Raw genomic sequence first — 16,840 nt, 5'->3', positions numbered from 1 at the left:
ATGATGTTTGCAGATGACATTGTGATCTGTAGCGAGAGCAGGGAATAGGTGGGGGAGAAACTAGAGAAGTGGAGGTATGCCCTCGAAAGGAGAGGAATGAAGATCAGTCGCAGCAAGATGGGATATTTGTGTGTGAATGAGAGGGATCCAAGTGCAAGAGTGATGCTACAGGGAGAAGAGATAAAGAAGGTGGAGGATTTTAAGTACTTGGGGTCAACTGTCCAGAGCAATGGAGAGTGTGGAAAAGGGGTGAAGAAGCGTGTCCAGGCAGGCTGGAGCGGCTGGAGAAAAATGTCAGGTGTGATGTGTGATAGAAGGGTTTCAGCTAGGATGAAAGGAAAAGTGTATAAAACCGTGGTGAGGCCAGCCATGATGTTTGGACTGGAGACAGTGCCACTGAAGAAAAGACAGGAAGCAGAGCTGGAGGTAGCAGAGCTGGAGGTAGCAGAGCTGAAGATGTTGAAGTTTTCTTTGGGAGTGACCAGGTTGGATAGGATCAGGAATTACTACATTAGAGGGACAACTCATATTAGAAGCTTTGGAGAAAAAGTCAGAGAGGCCAGACTGAGATGGTTTGGACATGTCCAGAGGAGAGAGACCGACTATATCGGCAGAAGGATGCTGAGCCTTGAACTGCCAGGCAGGAAACCGAGAGGAAGACCGAAAAGGAGGTTTATGGATGTGGTCAAAGAGGACATGAAGGTAGCTGGTGTAAGAGAAGAGGATGCACAAAACCGGGTTAGATGGAGGACATTGATTCGCTGTGGCGACCCCTGAAGGGAAAAGCCCAAAGGAAAAGAAGAAGATGTCTTGCCAATTTGTGCGTGCTGAAAAAGTCTCACAGTCGACTGAAGGTTTATAAATAAAGTAGCATTAGCCTGTCTGTGCTGTTTTGGTCGCATTCAGCTAGTAGACATTTTGCTTTGCCTCATATTTGGAGGATTGGATTGGATTTGCCTTTATTAGTCTCGCAGTAGAGAAATTTACATTTCACAGCAGCAAAGTGATAAAATGAGGAATGTGCAATCAAGTCTTTTTTCTTCTTCCAAGTGATGTTTTGCATTTCTTGACAGTGTAGAAGTGAAAACGGACTGAGTCAAAATGTGTTTTAATAACTTTTTCGTGCATGTTGGGGGGGTAAATGTTTTTGGATAAACATTTTTATACAGTCATAAACAGGGGTTCCCTCCATCTGTTTTTTGAACTGCTCTGATTGTAGATTAGTCACTGTCGTTTATCAATCTATGCGTGCACACGCACACACACACACACACACACACACACACACATTCACACTCACAAAACACATAAAAAAATTGTAATAATATTTTTTTTGTGTATGTTGGGGGTAATATTTGGATAAACATTTTTTTTTCATCCAGTCGTAAACGGAGGTTCCCTCCATCTGCTTTTTGGACTGCGCTAATTGTAGATTAGTCACTGTCATTTATCAAACTAAATGCACGTGGGCACACACACACACACACACACACACACACACACACACACACACACACACACACACACACACACACACACACACACACACACACGCACACACACAGTTTTGGAAGATATTCGTTTTGCCCAGGATTGTCTCATCTTAAAATGGATATTGGTCATATTGAGTAAATGCTATCAAATAGCTTTTCCATACACATTGATACTACTGTAAGACCGTTACCATGCTCCTCTAACAGCTGGTTAGCATTAAACCGTCCACCGTCCCCACCCATGTGACGAGTGATAAAACTGTGGATGGATTGCAGCAAAACCCACTTTGACTTGCTTACCTCATCTAAGAGTAAAGCACGCTAGACAAGTGCACGGGGAATGGCGCGAATGAATTTCAGCACTTTGTGAACCAAAGACATTGTGCGCATGTGCCTTGTGAGCTTTCAGGTGAGGTTCGATAGTTCATAAACAGCCTTTTTGCAGCTGGACTTTTTTTAGCAGCACCAAAGACTGCAGATATAAAATGAACAACAGTATTGTGTGACGGGTGTCCGATTGGTTGGTAACCAGTTGAGGATAAGCGCTGTAAGATAATGGATGAATGATTATTATTTCTATTATTTCTAATAAGAAGTCCGAACCTCAAGAGCTCCTGTCCAGTCTGTTTTAAATGCCTCCATCATTTAATACATCTGATTCAAAGGATCAGGTTCTTTATCAGGTTTCTCAAAAGCTTGCCATTTAGCTGATCGTTTAAATAAGGTTTGTTGATAGAGGGAGACATCTAAAACAGGCTTCATTGGAGCTCAGCAGGACTGGACTTGTTTTATAACATACAGTGAACTTCCACAATAGGTGAAAACCTGTGGTAGAAAGAAACTCCAAAATATCCATCAATACTTCCATTCAACTCCAACAACAACAAAGTTCACTAAGCAAAATGCGCTGCTCATGCCGTTTTTTTTTTTTTTTCTTTTGCAGACTTGACAGTTGCGCATCTGCTATACAGTATTTTATCAAGGTCATAGTAATCCATTTTAGTCCATTTATGGTCTGAAAGATTGTTTACATCTATATACTCAAATCCACTCAACTGTAATTATAGAGCTCTTTGAACAGACAATGTTGCATACAAAGTGCTGTACATGGACAACTTTGGACAACCATCATATACTAGCAATAAATGAGTCACAAAGATAGTACAAACCACCAGCGAGTAAAACAAAGACCAAGTCACTAATATAGATGATGACAAATTAAGAAAAGGCAATTCAGAGAAGTATGTCTTTCCGCAATTCAACAGTGTCAAACTGAGCCTTTTCTCCCACGATGTCCAAAAGGAAAGGCCATTCATGGACAATTCTAAAGACGGGATGATGATGACATAAACAAACATTGACATACAATGACATCTCATGACCCAGACACAGGCGTTTTATGTCTTTGAGCCTTTTCTCACGCTGTTATAAAAAATGAGAGATATGACATCACTTTGAGGAAATGAAATGACGGTCTTGTTCTCATAGTTGTCCGAATAATAATAATAATAATAATAATAATACATTTAAATTCTAAGCGCCTTTCAAAACTCTCAAAGACACTTTACAGTCACGGGATAAGACCTTTTTTTTCTTGTGCGGGTGAGCAGCGGCAGCCATTCGCGCCAGCATTCACCACACCCGGAAGTAACACAGCAGCAAAGTTATGAAAGAAGAGGAAAGGAACGAAAGAAGTAGAAAAACAAGCAAAGTGTGCTTCGCTCAAGCTGCTTATTCGTCAACCCCAATAAAACTGATGACAACAAGATTGAGAGTTTAAACTTTGTGAATATAAACATGAAAATGTTCAACTAAACCATATTCTTTAGTCAAGCAAAAATCCACTTGTGTAATGTAGCGTATGGCTACAACTAACTATTATCCTATTAATTGAAAAGTCGATCGATTATCATATTGATTAAATGCCAAATCAGATTTTAAAAAATTACTAGTATTTCATTTACATTCCCACGTGTTCAAATTGCCAGTGAAGGGAAATGTAAATTGAAAGGATTCATTGAATGGTTTATTTTTTAACATGTCAGAAAATGGGCAAAATTCTTGATTGTTGTTTTTCAAAGTACAAGAAAACGAGTTTGATTAAACGCAAAGATCAGTCGGCTGTCATGGACTACGAAACTAAGAAAATCTGCGACTCAAGTAGAAGGAGACAAAGTTGACCAGCATCTGAAAAAGAGATAGTGTTTGAGGACTGGCAATTGACTGTCCGCACATTTTTTTAGTGTTGCATCAAAGAAGATTGGGAACAAAATCAGGATGTAATTTATGAGCAGGAAAGGAAACAGGATAGGTGGAGGCTTAAAGGACAACCGACGTCTCCGGACAAGTTGTGTCCATAATTTGTAAAATGGCTTCAAATGACTTCTACTGAACGTATTTTACAAAGATTCCACCGCATATAGCTATATTTTCCGTTTTAAGACTCGCGCTGAATATTCAGGAAGGCTTGTTTTTGAGTTGGTGACGAGTCCGTACGTGACGTCACTAAAGGACCGCCCCATGACCGTAAAAAAGACACATTGTAGCGGTCCTTCCATCACGTCAATGTATTTTGCTGTACTTGTTTGGTCTGGGGACCTCGTGTTGCACCCAAAAGCCATCAGAAGGCCAGAAGAGGGCATCCAAGCGCCATATAAGGAATTTATCAGCCTGTGTAAACAGAGATGGCCACAGGATGTCGCCATTTTGTGCCTTTTTTTTGGGGTGAGATTTTCCCCCAATTTTGCCTCAAAATGGCACAAATAAATTATGTAATCGATTGCAAACATGTATGCTTTCCTCTTCAGAACTAATTGAATCATATTCACAACTGGATGTGTAACAAGAAAGCATATTATCCGAATCTGAAGCCATTGTTTTGATTCACTAGCAATGCAAGACGTCTTGGTGTGACGTCACGAACTGGGGGCGGGACTTTCTGAAAATGCCCAATTCGCAGCTCAATTTGTTTGCAGATTTTGGACACTTTAAGTCATTTTTATTGGTGTTTTGCATTTGAATAAAAATATCATACTGTGTGTTTTAGGTATTTTAGATGCTATAAAACGTTTTTCTGATGTCAGTTAAAAAACAAAAAAGTGACGTCGGTTGTCCTTTAAGTAAAAGAATATTTTATGTGTTTGACGCCAGGTGTTTTCAAGGCATGTGTTCTTGTTTACATGTGACGGAATGAGGCTATTCGTGCACATTCTTATACGATAATGTCAGACATGCTCTTAGGGGATCAAGGGAGCAGGTGTGGCTCTTACTGGACTTTTGAGCCTGATCTTTGAGTGTTTTTATCACAGGGTGGAGTGTTTTTTTTTTTTTTTTGTTTGTTTGTGTGTGTTTCATTTTTTTTTTTTTTTTCAACCATCGCACTGAAAGTGTTTATCATCGCTGATCTTCCTGACATAAACTGCATACTTATCAATGATATCTTCAGTTATGCTCATTTTAATTCCGAGCCAAGTGTGTTATAGAGGATTTTGGGGAAAAAGCTCTGTTGACATGCACTCAAAAGCATACTTGCACAATGAATCATTGCCGGCTCACTGGAATAGCTTTAGTAGAGATTCAAAAGTTTTCAGATTTAACAATTGTTTCATATTAACTATTTTATATTGCCTTTTCAAAAAAAATAAGGGCTGTTTTAATATTCTATCATTCTTACAGCTTTAAAACCTCTAAAATCTTTGCCCATGTTTATTAATAAAAAAAGAATCCCAAATAACATTCCTCATGAAAATATCAAGATATTTGGCTTTGGAGTGAACTATCATGAATTTTACAAGTGAACCAAATTTGACCTTTTCTAAACTATTGTTCGATAAAACTCTGCAAAGAGGCCAGGCCGACTTCTATGCCTTTCTGTGACAGTTACCTGTCAATCAATTGTATGGCGTCGTCTTTGTCTCATGATGTCCAAATGACAACAACACCATAGAAAGATGTATTATGATTGTTAACTCTAATTTAATCAGTAAATGTATTCGTCAATTCGAGGATGAAACAACAGTTTTTTTTACTCTTATGTTCTTGTAATTTGGAGTGATTGTTTAGGTTCAGGGCAGCCCGGTAGTCGAGTGGTTAGCACGCCGGCTCACAGCGCAGAGGTCCCGCTGCGGCCTCCCTGTGTGAAGTTTGTATGTTCTCCCGGGGCCTGCGTGGGTTTTCTCCGGCTCCTCAGGTTTCCTCCCACATTGCAAAAACATGCATGGCAGGCTGATTGAACACTCTAAATTGTCCTGAGTTGTGAGAGTGACGGTTTTATGTCTTTGTGTGCCCTGCAATTGGCTGGCAACAAATTCAGGGTGTCCCCCGCCTTGTGACCGAAGACGGCTGGGATAGGGTCCAGTACCCCCGCGACCTGAATGAGGAATAAGCGGTATGGAAAATGGATGGATGGATGTCTAGATTCATCTATGAGCCTCAAATACATGCAGCAGCTATACACTATCTGTCAAGGGAAAGATCACATCTTATGATTTGTCTTGTATTGTTGATAAATTGACCTCATTTTGGCAAGGCAACAGTTTTCCTATCCTCCAAGCAGCTATCAGTTGCTAGTGTGTGTATGTGTGTGTGTGTGTGTGTGTGTGTGTGTGTGTGTGTGTGTGTGTGTGTGTGTGTGTGTGTGTGTGTGTGCGTGCGTGCGTGCGTGCGTGCGTGCGTGCGTGCGTGCGTGCGTGTGTGTGTGTGTCTGGGCGGGTCCTGTTTTGGAAGACATTTCTCATTCCTAAAATATATGTTTTTGTTTTGAAAATGACCAATGTTCAGGCTAAATCTTAGGTAATGAAAGTACTCAACCTCTGTAATTAAAAATTTGAGGGGGACATCGTAGACATACTAATTTGACTCGACTGAGGGAAAGGTAAGAAAGTCAAGACTCTTAAATGTATAAAATGTAAAATCAAATAAAATTTACAAAGAAAAAATAATATTTTACTGTCCAAAATTCAAAGTAGAAAAAAAGCTGAATTAAATGAAGTAAATATAACACAATAGATGAAGCAATAGTCCCACCAAATATCACTTTCTTTTTTTATTACTGTCATGATCTGGTTGGCGACCAACGGGGGGCGCTGTCGGCCCCGCCTGCACCTGCACAGGTGCTGGTCGTCCCGATCAGATTGGCGAACAGCGGGTAGCGACGTCAGCCCTGTCGGCAGCCTCGCAGGTGCTGGTCGTTATAATCAATGACACTTAAAAGGACACCTGGCACGATCATCCAGTGCCGATTCATTGTTTGTTTGCTGCTTGCATTGTGTACGTGTTTGTTTAACCTTGGCGGACTTTTACACTTGGTTTTCTTTTGCTACTTTGTATTTTTTCCATTCAGATCATTTTGATGTTTTACATTTTGTTCCTGCTGACTTTATTTTAATACAATTTGTCAAACAACCTCCTGCTCCCTCCTGCCTGCTTTTTGGGATCCAAACCTGCCATCACCACCTCGCAAAACGCGACAGAATGAATCGGCCAACTATCGGATCCCGCAGGTACATCGGACCCGTCTCATTTCCACCCCGTGCCTGACAATGCTACGTCCACGTTAGCGCAAGCCTCGTCGCGTTTGAATTGCGTCACTCGACGAGCCGCAACGTCCACGTCAACGTCAGTCCGAGACCCCACTCACCGCTGGATCCCGGAGCGGCTCTGGACCCGTCTCGTTCCCCCGGAGCCGGGCAGTTCACGCCCACGTCGGCGTCCGGCCGAGACCTGGTCCCATACGGCCGTACGGGGTGCCATTCTGCGCCTGGCAGTCGACGTCCACGCAGAGCCATGCGCCGTCGCGTGAACGTGCGAGAGGGATCGCACTCACGCCCACGACGATCCGTGCCGCGTCTTCGTCCACCCCAGGCCGAGTCCCGTTCCCATCAGGCCGCCGCCCGTCGTATGCTGGAGAGGCAGCGGTTGCCCTCTCCACCGACCGTTCCCTGGCGAGTGGACCTTTTGGGAGACTGTTGGGACTTCTGGAAGCAGCCCCTTGAAGGGGGGGTACTGTCATGATCTGGTTGGCGACCAACGGGGGGCGCTGTCGGCCCCGCCTGCACCTGCACAGGTGCTGGTCGTCCCGATCAGATTGGCGAACAGCGGGTAGCGACGTCAGCCCTGTCGGCAGCCTCGCAGGTGCTGGTCGTTATAATCAATGACACTTAAAAGGACACCTGGCACGATCATCCAGTGCCGATTCATTGTTTGCTGCTTGCATTGTGTACGTGTTTGTTTAACCTTGGCGGACTTTTACACTTGGTTTTCTTTTGCTACTTTGTATTTTTTCCATTCAGATCATTTTGATGTTTTACATTTTGTTCCTGCTGACTTTATTTTAATACAATTTGTCAAACAACCTCCTGCTCCCTCCTGCCTGCTTTTTGGGATCCAAACCCGCCATCACCACCTCGCAAAACGCGACAATTACAGCTTCTTTTGTCTTCTATCATTTTATTTAAGGCTAACACTGGTATTATTTGAGGTCCCGTTGATTTGCTTTGTTTTGTTTCCTTGACTCCATCGTTGCCCGAGGGTCCCAGCTGAGGTTGTTGCGTCACGCGGGTGTATGGTTTTGAAGTGCGCCTTTCAACACTTTCATGTCTTTCAATTCCTTGATCTCCTTGATGTGCGTATCACCCTGACGCATAGCACACGCTTGCAAATTGTATAAAAGAAGCTGTCGCGGGACAGCGATTGGGCAGAATAATCTCCGACTCATCTCGGACTCAGACCCAGACAGACGCACCGCTCGCAGAGACCTGCTCAGCATCGCACGGAGTTTCACAGCACGACTTGCTCGACTCTACGCCACGATCAAGCTCTGCGCATCATCTGCCTGGAAGATCTGACAACGAACCTACTTACAAATAAAGAGAAACATCAAACTCTTTAAGGTCATCCCAATCATGTAGGCAGTATCCCGTTCCATCATGTTGAGTTAGGGTTAGGGTCCATGTGTTGGTCATTTATACCCCATTTAGACCCTTCAAAGGAGAAATGAATGAATGAACCCGAGTTAGACTTCTCTCCCGTGCCTTTGAAAGACATGTAGAATCACAAATACGACAGGAGGACATGAAAATGATGACCCCAAGTGGACAAAGATAAAATTTGCACCTCAAGTGCACAAATCATTGTTTTTATTAATCCAAAACCTGTTTTAATCAGATTACTTGATTAATTCTTGGTATCATCGCTTGAATACTATGGGCCTAAAAATATTTTACAGCTGCAGCACAGACCGTCCAGATCAACGGGTTAGATATCTCTCTCTTTTCCCCTACATTTTATCTCTAGATCAAAAACAAGCATTTAATTGTGTGAACCATCTTTTTTCTGCGACTCATGAAAGCCAATATATTCTGGTTTTTTTTTAACTCCAGAGAAGGAAGTTTTTGACGCTCTGGCTGGAAGTTTCATTTTCATTTACAGAGAAATCTTCAGAGAAACCACTAAGCGTGTTTGAAAGGAAGTCTTTTTGGCTCACATTGGCGACAGCATGAAAGGGCCTCTGCTTCAAATGATTTTACTTCTTGCTACTTTAACAGGTCAGTAAACAAATATAACACTCACTATATATATATATATATATATATATATATATATATATATATATATATTTCCAAATAAACCTAAAATTTACAACGATTATCCATGACATGCTCAAATGTTAATTATTTCATGTTTTTCTCAGTCGCTTTGATAGCTTTGTCAGGTCAAAATTTAAATTTGCAAACCAACAAGTGCATTTCTCAAAACAAATGGCAAAACATCAAGGTCCCGCAGCAAAGGTCATTTTCTTTCCCCAAAACGCTTCGTACATCTCTCAAAATAATGATTTGCATTACTGAACATGCCAGTGCCATCGGAACGACATGTCTTTATGTCTTTATGGTTGGATAACCCTTTCACGTTGCTTTGTCAAGTCATCAATGTCAATGTTTATTTTCCAGGAACATTCTCGTGTAAATTGCAGCTTTCAATTGTCTTTTCGATTGAAAGCTGTAAGAGAAAAATGGGTCAGGTTCACAATTCAGTTTTACCCTGCAATGTGATTTGTAAACATCCATCTCATTGTCAATCAGAAAGAAAAAGGGGCACTGCAGAAAAATACATAAATAAATAAAACATTTAAACGTGGAGAATCTCCAGAGGGAAAAAAGCCCTGCAAAAACAAGAACAAATGCGACATTCCACAACATAGTTTTGTTGTTCAATGCTGCAATTTTGTCTGCATTCAATGTAACCAAATATGCCCCCTTGGTTCAAGCACCCAAACTTTCAGTCACTGCAAACTCTGCTCTACCAACGTGAATCACAATCACCAAGCAATGAACTCAAATTGTCAAATTGTTGATTTCTCTTGCTCCTCTCTGAAGTACTTGAATATCTTAATGTCATGTTGTTGTTATGATATTGTACCTCTGTCATCAAATAATTTGCTGTTAAAATTTATGACAGCAATATGTTGCATTTTGGTCAAATGCTGCATTCTTTTTCGGGGGGGAAATCACGACATCATATGATGCCCACAAATGAACAAATGAGGATGTGGTTTAAAAAAAAGGAAAAACAAACCTCCTTCAACATGTCAAAACAGTTTGTATTTGGGTCATTCTCGAATTAAACATTTATGTAAAATGCATTATTTGAGATGTGATTTGAACATCCTCCAATTCTGACATGACCGAGTTGATACGTGACCCGTAAACTTCCAATCCAAAGGCCGGCGTGTGGCAAGCCTTCCAAAGGACATTTATGTCAAGGCAGGGGATATGGTGGTGCTGCAGTGTCAACGGACGGGACATCTTGACACCAAACCAGCGATATGGACCAGTGAGAACAAGCCGCAGATGGACCTGAGCAACATGTCACCAGCTGAGCAGAGACAGTTGGGTTTTCTGTCTTTTGACAGGAGCCTTTTCATTCTCGCCGCCTCAGGAGAGCATCAGGGCAACTACTTGTGCTCACAAAGGTAAATTGGAATCATACCAACTGGTTGGAACTCACACATGACGACAGGAACCCTCCAATCACTGAACCCTGTCCGCATGACAGGAATGAAAGTGGCCAGTTGTTGTTCAATCTGACCGTGTACAACACGTTGACCAGAGAGCTGGAGGACCGAGTTTGCTACCCAATGACGTGTTACACACAAGAGTCCTGCACATTGAAATGTCCCGATGTCAACATTCCACCTTCAAATTGTCCCAACATTACCAGTCTTGACATAACGTGGCACAAGGTATTTAAAATCATTACTTTGTTCTTCATCCGTATTTTCCAGAATCTGAATAAATGATGTCAGATTAAAATATTCTAATTGACCCACTAGGTGGGTGAGTTGGCACAGGAGGTTAACGGCTACTTTGCAAGTGTGAAAGACACAGACCGTGGTGTCTACACCTGCACCAGGCCTTATCTTGTGTATGGTCAAATGTATAACATGAGTTATACTGTGAAGTTGGACATCCAGCCAAATCAAAGTAAGACTACAAAAAGTATTTGCTCCCTTCCTGAAAAAGGTTAAAACGTTTGCTTTCCAGATTTTGGGACTCCAAAATGTACAAAAGGAGCAAACAGGCAACAGTGGTAAATCTTTCCAAAAGGTCTCCCAAGAGTGTAATACCTCACGTGCAAGGTCACAAAAGAACCAAGAACTACTTCATACAACAGGGGGTGCAGAAAGTGCTTAAGATTGAATGACTGTCTCTGTCTTTTGTGTTGTGTCACATTATTTGTTATTTTGTTTTTGTTCTTGTTTTGACTTCAAGATGGCGCAATGAGAGTGGCTGCCTTTACAGCAGCTCCTGTATTTTGTTTTTCTACTTCTTCCTTGCTTTTCCTTTGATAACTTTGCTGCTGTGAAGTGTAAATTTCACCACTGCGGGACTAATAAAGGCAAAAATATACACACACACACACACACACGCACACACACAAACACACGCACACACAGTCTTGGAGGACATTCGTTCTGCCAAAAAGGCGTGATGATCACCAAAGTTATATTCTTCTGACTGATGAAAGCAAAACTGAACTTTCTGGAAAGTGTGCATCCCATTATATGGTGGCAGCGTAACGTTTCGGGGCTCCTTTTCTACTTCAGGACCTACACAAGTTCAAATACCATCTCAAAACTCACGTATTTAAAATCACATTTTCTGTGTGGCTTTATCTCTTAATTGTTTCTATTTATAATTGTATTTTCTTTATTTTTGTATCTGTTTTTCTTTCTATGCTTGTCTGTGACTATAAAGTGTGCTTGAGCGCTTTGAAAGGCGCTTCAAAATAATATGTATTGTTGTTATTATTATTATTACAAGTGGTTCTCATTAATGAATCAATTAATTTTACAGTCACGGCCAAAATGAATTCACCATAAACACCTCTTCAACAGTTCATTCAGTAATCAGGACGTGAAAAAACTGACTTTTCATGGCACTGCGGGAACAGAAGTAACACATATTGAACTCTCTCTTTTTATATTTTCATAGGATACTTGGACAAACATGCTGTGTTCTCATACCCACCGGCAAATGAAACTATTTATGTGGATGTGGGTGAGCATCACTCTCGTGTTCTTTCTCCACATTTTCTATCGCTTCTCCTGTTCAGAGCCGTAGAGACTTGGCGCCGATCCCAATACATTTTGGGCAGACAGCCAACTGAAAATGTCCATCACAGAGCACACAGAGAGAGGCGATCAACCACGCTCATTATCACACCTATGTACCCTTTGAGCTCATCAATCCCACACTGGCCGCATCCACGCTGGACGTGTGAACCACTACACTGCCTGCGCTTTGCACATGTCTTCAAACTTTTTTTTACATTTATTAACCTGCTTTTTCAGGTTCACCGGCTGTAATTAAATGCGAAGCTGTGCTTTATTCAATGCAAAATCCTTTGTTATGGCTGAAGGGGAACGTATTTGTGGAAACGAATGACTCCTTCCCAGTATACTCCAATTATACACGGTAAACAATTGACATGCAGAACTCATGAACAAATCTCAACTTGACCTCTAATCTTACTATTCTGATTTCAATTTACAGAGAAAATATGACCAAAAGAGAAAAACACACCATAAATCTGGTTTTCAAAAGTGTAACAAATGATGATCTAGCAAATGATTACACTTGTAAAATGCAATCCATGTCGGGCTACTCGAGCTTTGTCACGATCACCTTGGCCAAAAATGGTAAGCTTGATCAATGGGCGTCAGGTCAAAAGGATCATAATGTAAAACCTCCACGCACGCGGGATTTATACAAAATTAGAAAAATGTTGTAGTTCACAGTGTATGCTGACATCTAATTGTAACTATCACATTGATTGGACTAAAATATTGATTTCTCCTCTGATATATGACACTATGACAGGAAAGTAGATTGGAAGGAATCATGATCAAGTATTAATTAAAAAAAATGATACTTTCTAAATATTTTTACTATTGGATGGCAAGGCATCTTAAGTTGCACATTACTGTATAGCACAGTAGTTTTAATAGTGTTCACTTCTGATTATTACATTTGTGTGCGGCATAACAGCTAAATTCTGCTTCACCAGGTTTGCTCGAACTCTGGGCTTCATTAATTGACCCAAGTCTTCAGATCTTTGGCCTTAATGTTAAATCAGCATTTCTTTAAAGCCAAACCATTTAGTTACTTATCCACCAGTCGCAGAATTTTTAAAACTAGTCTATCATGAGCGGGATAAATAGTATACAGTTCATGGTAAGTTGTTTTGCACTGTTAATTGTTTTCATGTATGTAGTTGTGGTCACAATCTTTTGCATTTTGCACAAATCTTTTGCATTTTAACATTGGTCATGAAAGTGCAACATGGAAAACGATTATATATACACATATATTTCGTAGTATATTATCCGATATTATTTTCTGTATTGCGTGTTTTATTTCTCCTTTCAGTTCGGCCTTTCCACATGTCTGTGGTACTCTGCCCAGTGCTTATTATGGCAATAATGGCTATGACTGTTATTATCTATGTCAAATTCAAAATTGAAATCATTCTCTTCCTGCGAGACACTCTGGGCTGCCACAGCAAAACAGAAGGTGAGAGACAGTCAACAGCTTTTATTTTTTTATTTTATTTTATTTGCACAATATTATAAATACAGATGAGTCGGTACTTTGACATACTAGTGCATTACATTAGTGCCCTGCCCTTTTTGCTTGTGGGACTCAAGCCATCCTGGTCAAACTGAAAATTGCTTCTGCAATAGTTAAGGGGAAAACTCAGGCATGGGATGAGTGCAGTGAGGCCATGAAAACTCACTTCTACATATCTCAGGAGGGGGAGCCTTGCACCATTTACACGGTGCATAGTAAAAATAGGGTGCTGTTGATCTTCACTTTGGACATTGTGAGTCAGTGGGCAGAAAACTTTGAAAGACTCCCCTGACTCACCTTCTTTAAAGGAAGCAGGGTCTGGGGTCTCTGAGGTGGAGTCTTATATCTCTCAAGTTTAATTCACATAGGTAGTTGAAAAGGTTCTCACTGTCAAAGCCCCAGGGTTGAGTGATCTTCGCCCAGAGTTCCTCAAGTCTCTGGATGTTGTGGAGCTGCCTTGGCAACATCACATGGTCATCAGAGTGACTCTGGATTGGCAGACCGGGGTGATGGTCCTTCTTTTCAAGAAGGGTGTGTTCAACTGCAGAGGAATCCCACTACTCAGCCTCCCTGAGAACGTCTATAGAGGAATGCTGGACACGAGGGTCCATCGAGAAGTCAAGGTTCCAATTCAGGAGGTGCTGTGGGGTTTTCTTCCCAGTCGTGGACAGTGGACTCACTCTACACCATTGGCAGGGTCTTCGAGGGTGCATGAAAGAAGTGGCAGGAGTAAGGGAAGTTTGGGCTTCTCTGCCAAAACTATTTATTGGTCCTCTGACTCAAACCCAGGCAGTGGTGAATGGATGGAAGTCTTTCAGCCTAAGAGTGAATTTGAGCAACTGCAAGTGGCAATAAAGAGTTGTTTGAAGTTTCTTTTTGAAATATTTATCGACCAAGTTGCTGATTTATGTCAAGTGAGTTAATTTCACTGCCACCATATAGCGTGTGACTCTCAAATTATAAAAGAACAACTACATCTGCCGAATGTTGGACTGTATGTAAAAAACCTCATGTTGAGTTACTCAAAACTATTGAGATAACTCAATGGACCATCTGTGATACAATATTGTTTTCTTTTTTTCTTTTTTGTTGTTAGATGGGAAGACCTATGATGTGTTTCTGATGTGTTACAAGAGCCACAAAGTCCCAGGACTGAAACAGTGTGATGTAAGGTGGCTGGAGAATGTTCTAGAGGACAACTTTGGTTATAAACTATGCCTCTTTGATCGGGATGTACATCCAGGAAAAGGTATTTTATTTTGTTCTATAATTTAGGTGAAATACCTTTCTGCTAACGTACGGTTTTGCTGGTCTGTTGCAGCTGTACCAGAGGCGTTGCTGAACTGCATAGAACGAAGCCAATCAGTGGTCCTGGTTCCTTCCTCTGCGGCTCAAAGTCTGGAGACTGGCTTGTTGAGTGCCCTTCATGCAGCCCTGGTGGAACGCAAGACAAACTTGGTTGTCATCAAACCCGATTATGCAAAAGGAACAAAATGGGATTCCACACCAGAGGCCTTTCAGCTCCTTGAGAAGATGGACAACTGTGTCACGTGGAAGGGTTTAAATTCTCTGCCGCCTTCCTCCGCCTTCTGGAAGAAGCTTCGCTATCATCTGCCGGCAGCATGCACTGGAAACAATGCTTTACCCTTAGAAGCTCTTCCAAGTTAGATTGTGCTAAACAACCTCAAGTACTGTAAACCTGCAAACAATCTGATGAGATCCTGAGCTCACGCTCAGTTTTCTTTGCAATTGTTGGTTTTGTTTTCATCATGCTGTGAAGTAACAGCAGATGGCAGTAGTTGATTTCATGCTACCTTGGGTAGTTCTCACAGAGTATGGCCCAAAAAATAAACCTGTTCAAAACTGTGTCGAAATGCAATGCTTTCAATCAAACCCTCATGCAGTGTGCTATGAATCAATCAAAATACTTCTGTCTGCCCTTGTTCACAAGAGACCGTTGAATGTCATTGTCTACACTTGTGGTTCACATTTGAACACTTGGTCCCTGAGCATTCCTCAACCAACTTCAACATAGTTCCTTGGCACCAAATTATGGCAAAGCACTGCCTTTTAATTTGGGGTCACATTTGACTGAGACCCACCAATTGTTCGCCCTAGTCCAAGACAATTTTGAAAAAATAGTTTTAGATTAGATTCGTTTGAATTAGATTAGATTAGCCTTTCATCCAGCACAGATTTACATCGATGCTCCACCAACCTATATTTGTTATCATATATACAGTAAAGTCTCGTTATATCGATATTCAAGGGAGTCCGAAAAAATATCGATATAACCGGGACTATCGATATATCCGACCCTGTTTGCATGTAATTTTCTCCGTGCGTGTATAGAAATAGTATCGATATAACCAGGACTATCGATATATCCGATATCGATATAACGAGACTTTACTGTATTTACAAAAATTCTGCCTGACAAGAAATTTTACATCTGAGATGGAAAGAAAATCTCACTCTCTTGTCACGCAGTTTATAGGGAATAGACAGAATAGATGTTATCATGTTTAAAAGTTCCATTTTGTGGAATACCTGGTTAAGCGAACACGTGTGACCACACGGCCAGTATACAATGGAGCACAGAGAATCCGGGATCAATTTGATGTGACAGACCCAGCCTGTTAAACTGTCACCTTGAGTAGGAGACCGAACCCAGGGGGGAAGGGAGTATTTGGTAAAATCCTGCACAAGAAGATATCATTAGCCAGGTTACAAATCTATCAATTCATGAAAAGGCCACTCATTAACATGTCTATGTTCTGTTAGTTTATGGATGTTGGTGCTTATACCAGGGGATGACTTGGAGTGATGTCCATGGGACGTCCTGGGGCGTGGCATTCAAATAAAGAAGGCTGTGTTTTACTAATGTATCATTTGAATTTTCACGTACTCTCAAAAAAAAGCTTGACAGGGGCTGCAAAGGTCCAAAGAACAAAGTGTGTGTGCTTGGTTCCATCAGTGACTAATTCAATAAAAAGCCAAGCCGGCCGGCACAACTTTGAATTAGCTGGAGGAGCTATCCCTTTGTCTATAAAAACATCAAGAGAGAGGAAACCAATTATTCTCAATATCAATTTCTCAAACCCATGTTTTCACACATTTAAAGAATGAGATTATTTTTCCTCCAGTGGGGGTTCCATTCCAAAAAAAAAGCAAACATGAAAACTGTATCCCAATTTACCTTCTCACCGTAAAATA

General features: G+C 41.2%; 1 protein-coding gene across 2 annotated transcripts; it reads left to right on the top strand.

Annotated features, from left to right (window-relative positions):
* Nucleotides 1-8,899: 8,899 nt before the first annotated feature.
* On the top strand, nt 8,900-16,487 carry LOC148900506 (interleukin-18 receptor 1-like). Of its 2 annotated transcripts, none has more exons than XM_088991289.1 (10): nt 8,900-9,037; nt 10,215-10,464; nt 10,548-10,734; nt 10,825-10,975; nt 11,987-12,052; nt 12,346-12,469; nt 12,548-12,693; nt 13,424-13,567; nt 14,721-14,873; nt 14,946-16,487. In XM_088991289.1, exons 1-10 carry the CDS (start codon nt 8,989-8,991, stop codon nt 15,290-15,292), a joined length of 1,617 nt encoding a protein of 538 aa, XP_088847415.1. In that variant the 5' UTR covers nt 8,900-8,988; the 3' UTR covers nt 15,293-16,487. The 2 variants fall into 2 exon arrangements, with proteins under 2 accessions (XP_088847415.1, XP_088847416.1); XM_088991290.1 differs by lacking the exon at nt 8,900-9,037 and having other exon boundaries at nt 10,226-10,325; nt 10,405-10,464.
* The last annotated feature ends 353 nt before the right edge of the window (nt 16,488-16,840 follow it).

The sequence above is a fragment of the Hippocampus bargibanti genome, linkage group LG03, assembly GCF_051943395.1.
Source record: "Hippocampus bargibanti isolate YZ-2025 linkage group LG03, ASM5194339v1, whole genome shotgun sequence".
Classification (NCBI taxonomy): Eukaryota; Metazoa; Chordata; class Actinopteri; order Syngnathiformes; family Syngnathidae; genus Hippocampus; species Hippocampus bargibanti.
Note: the sequence above shows the minus strand (reverse complement) of the source record. Positions and strands in the feature narration are given on the sequence as shown.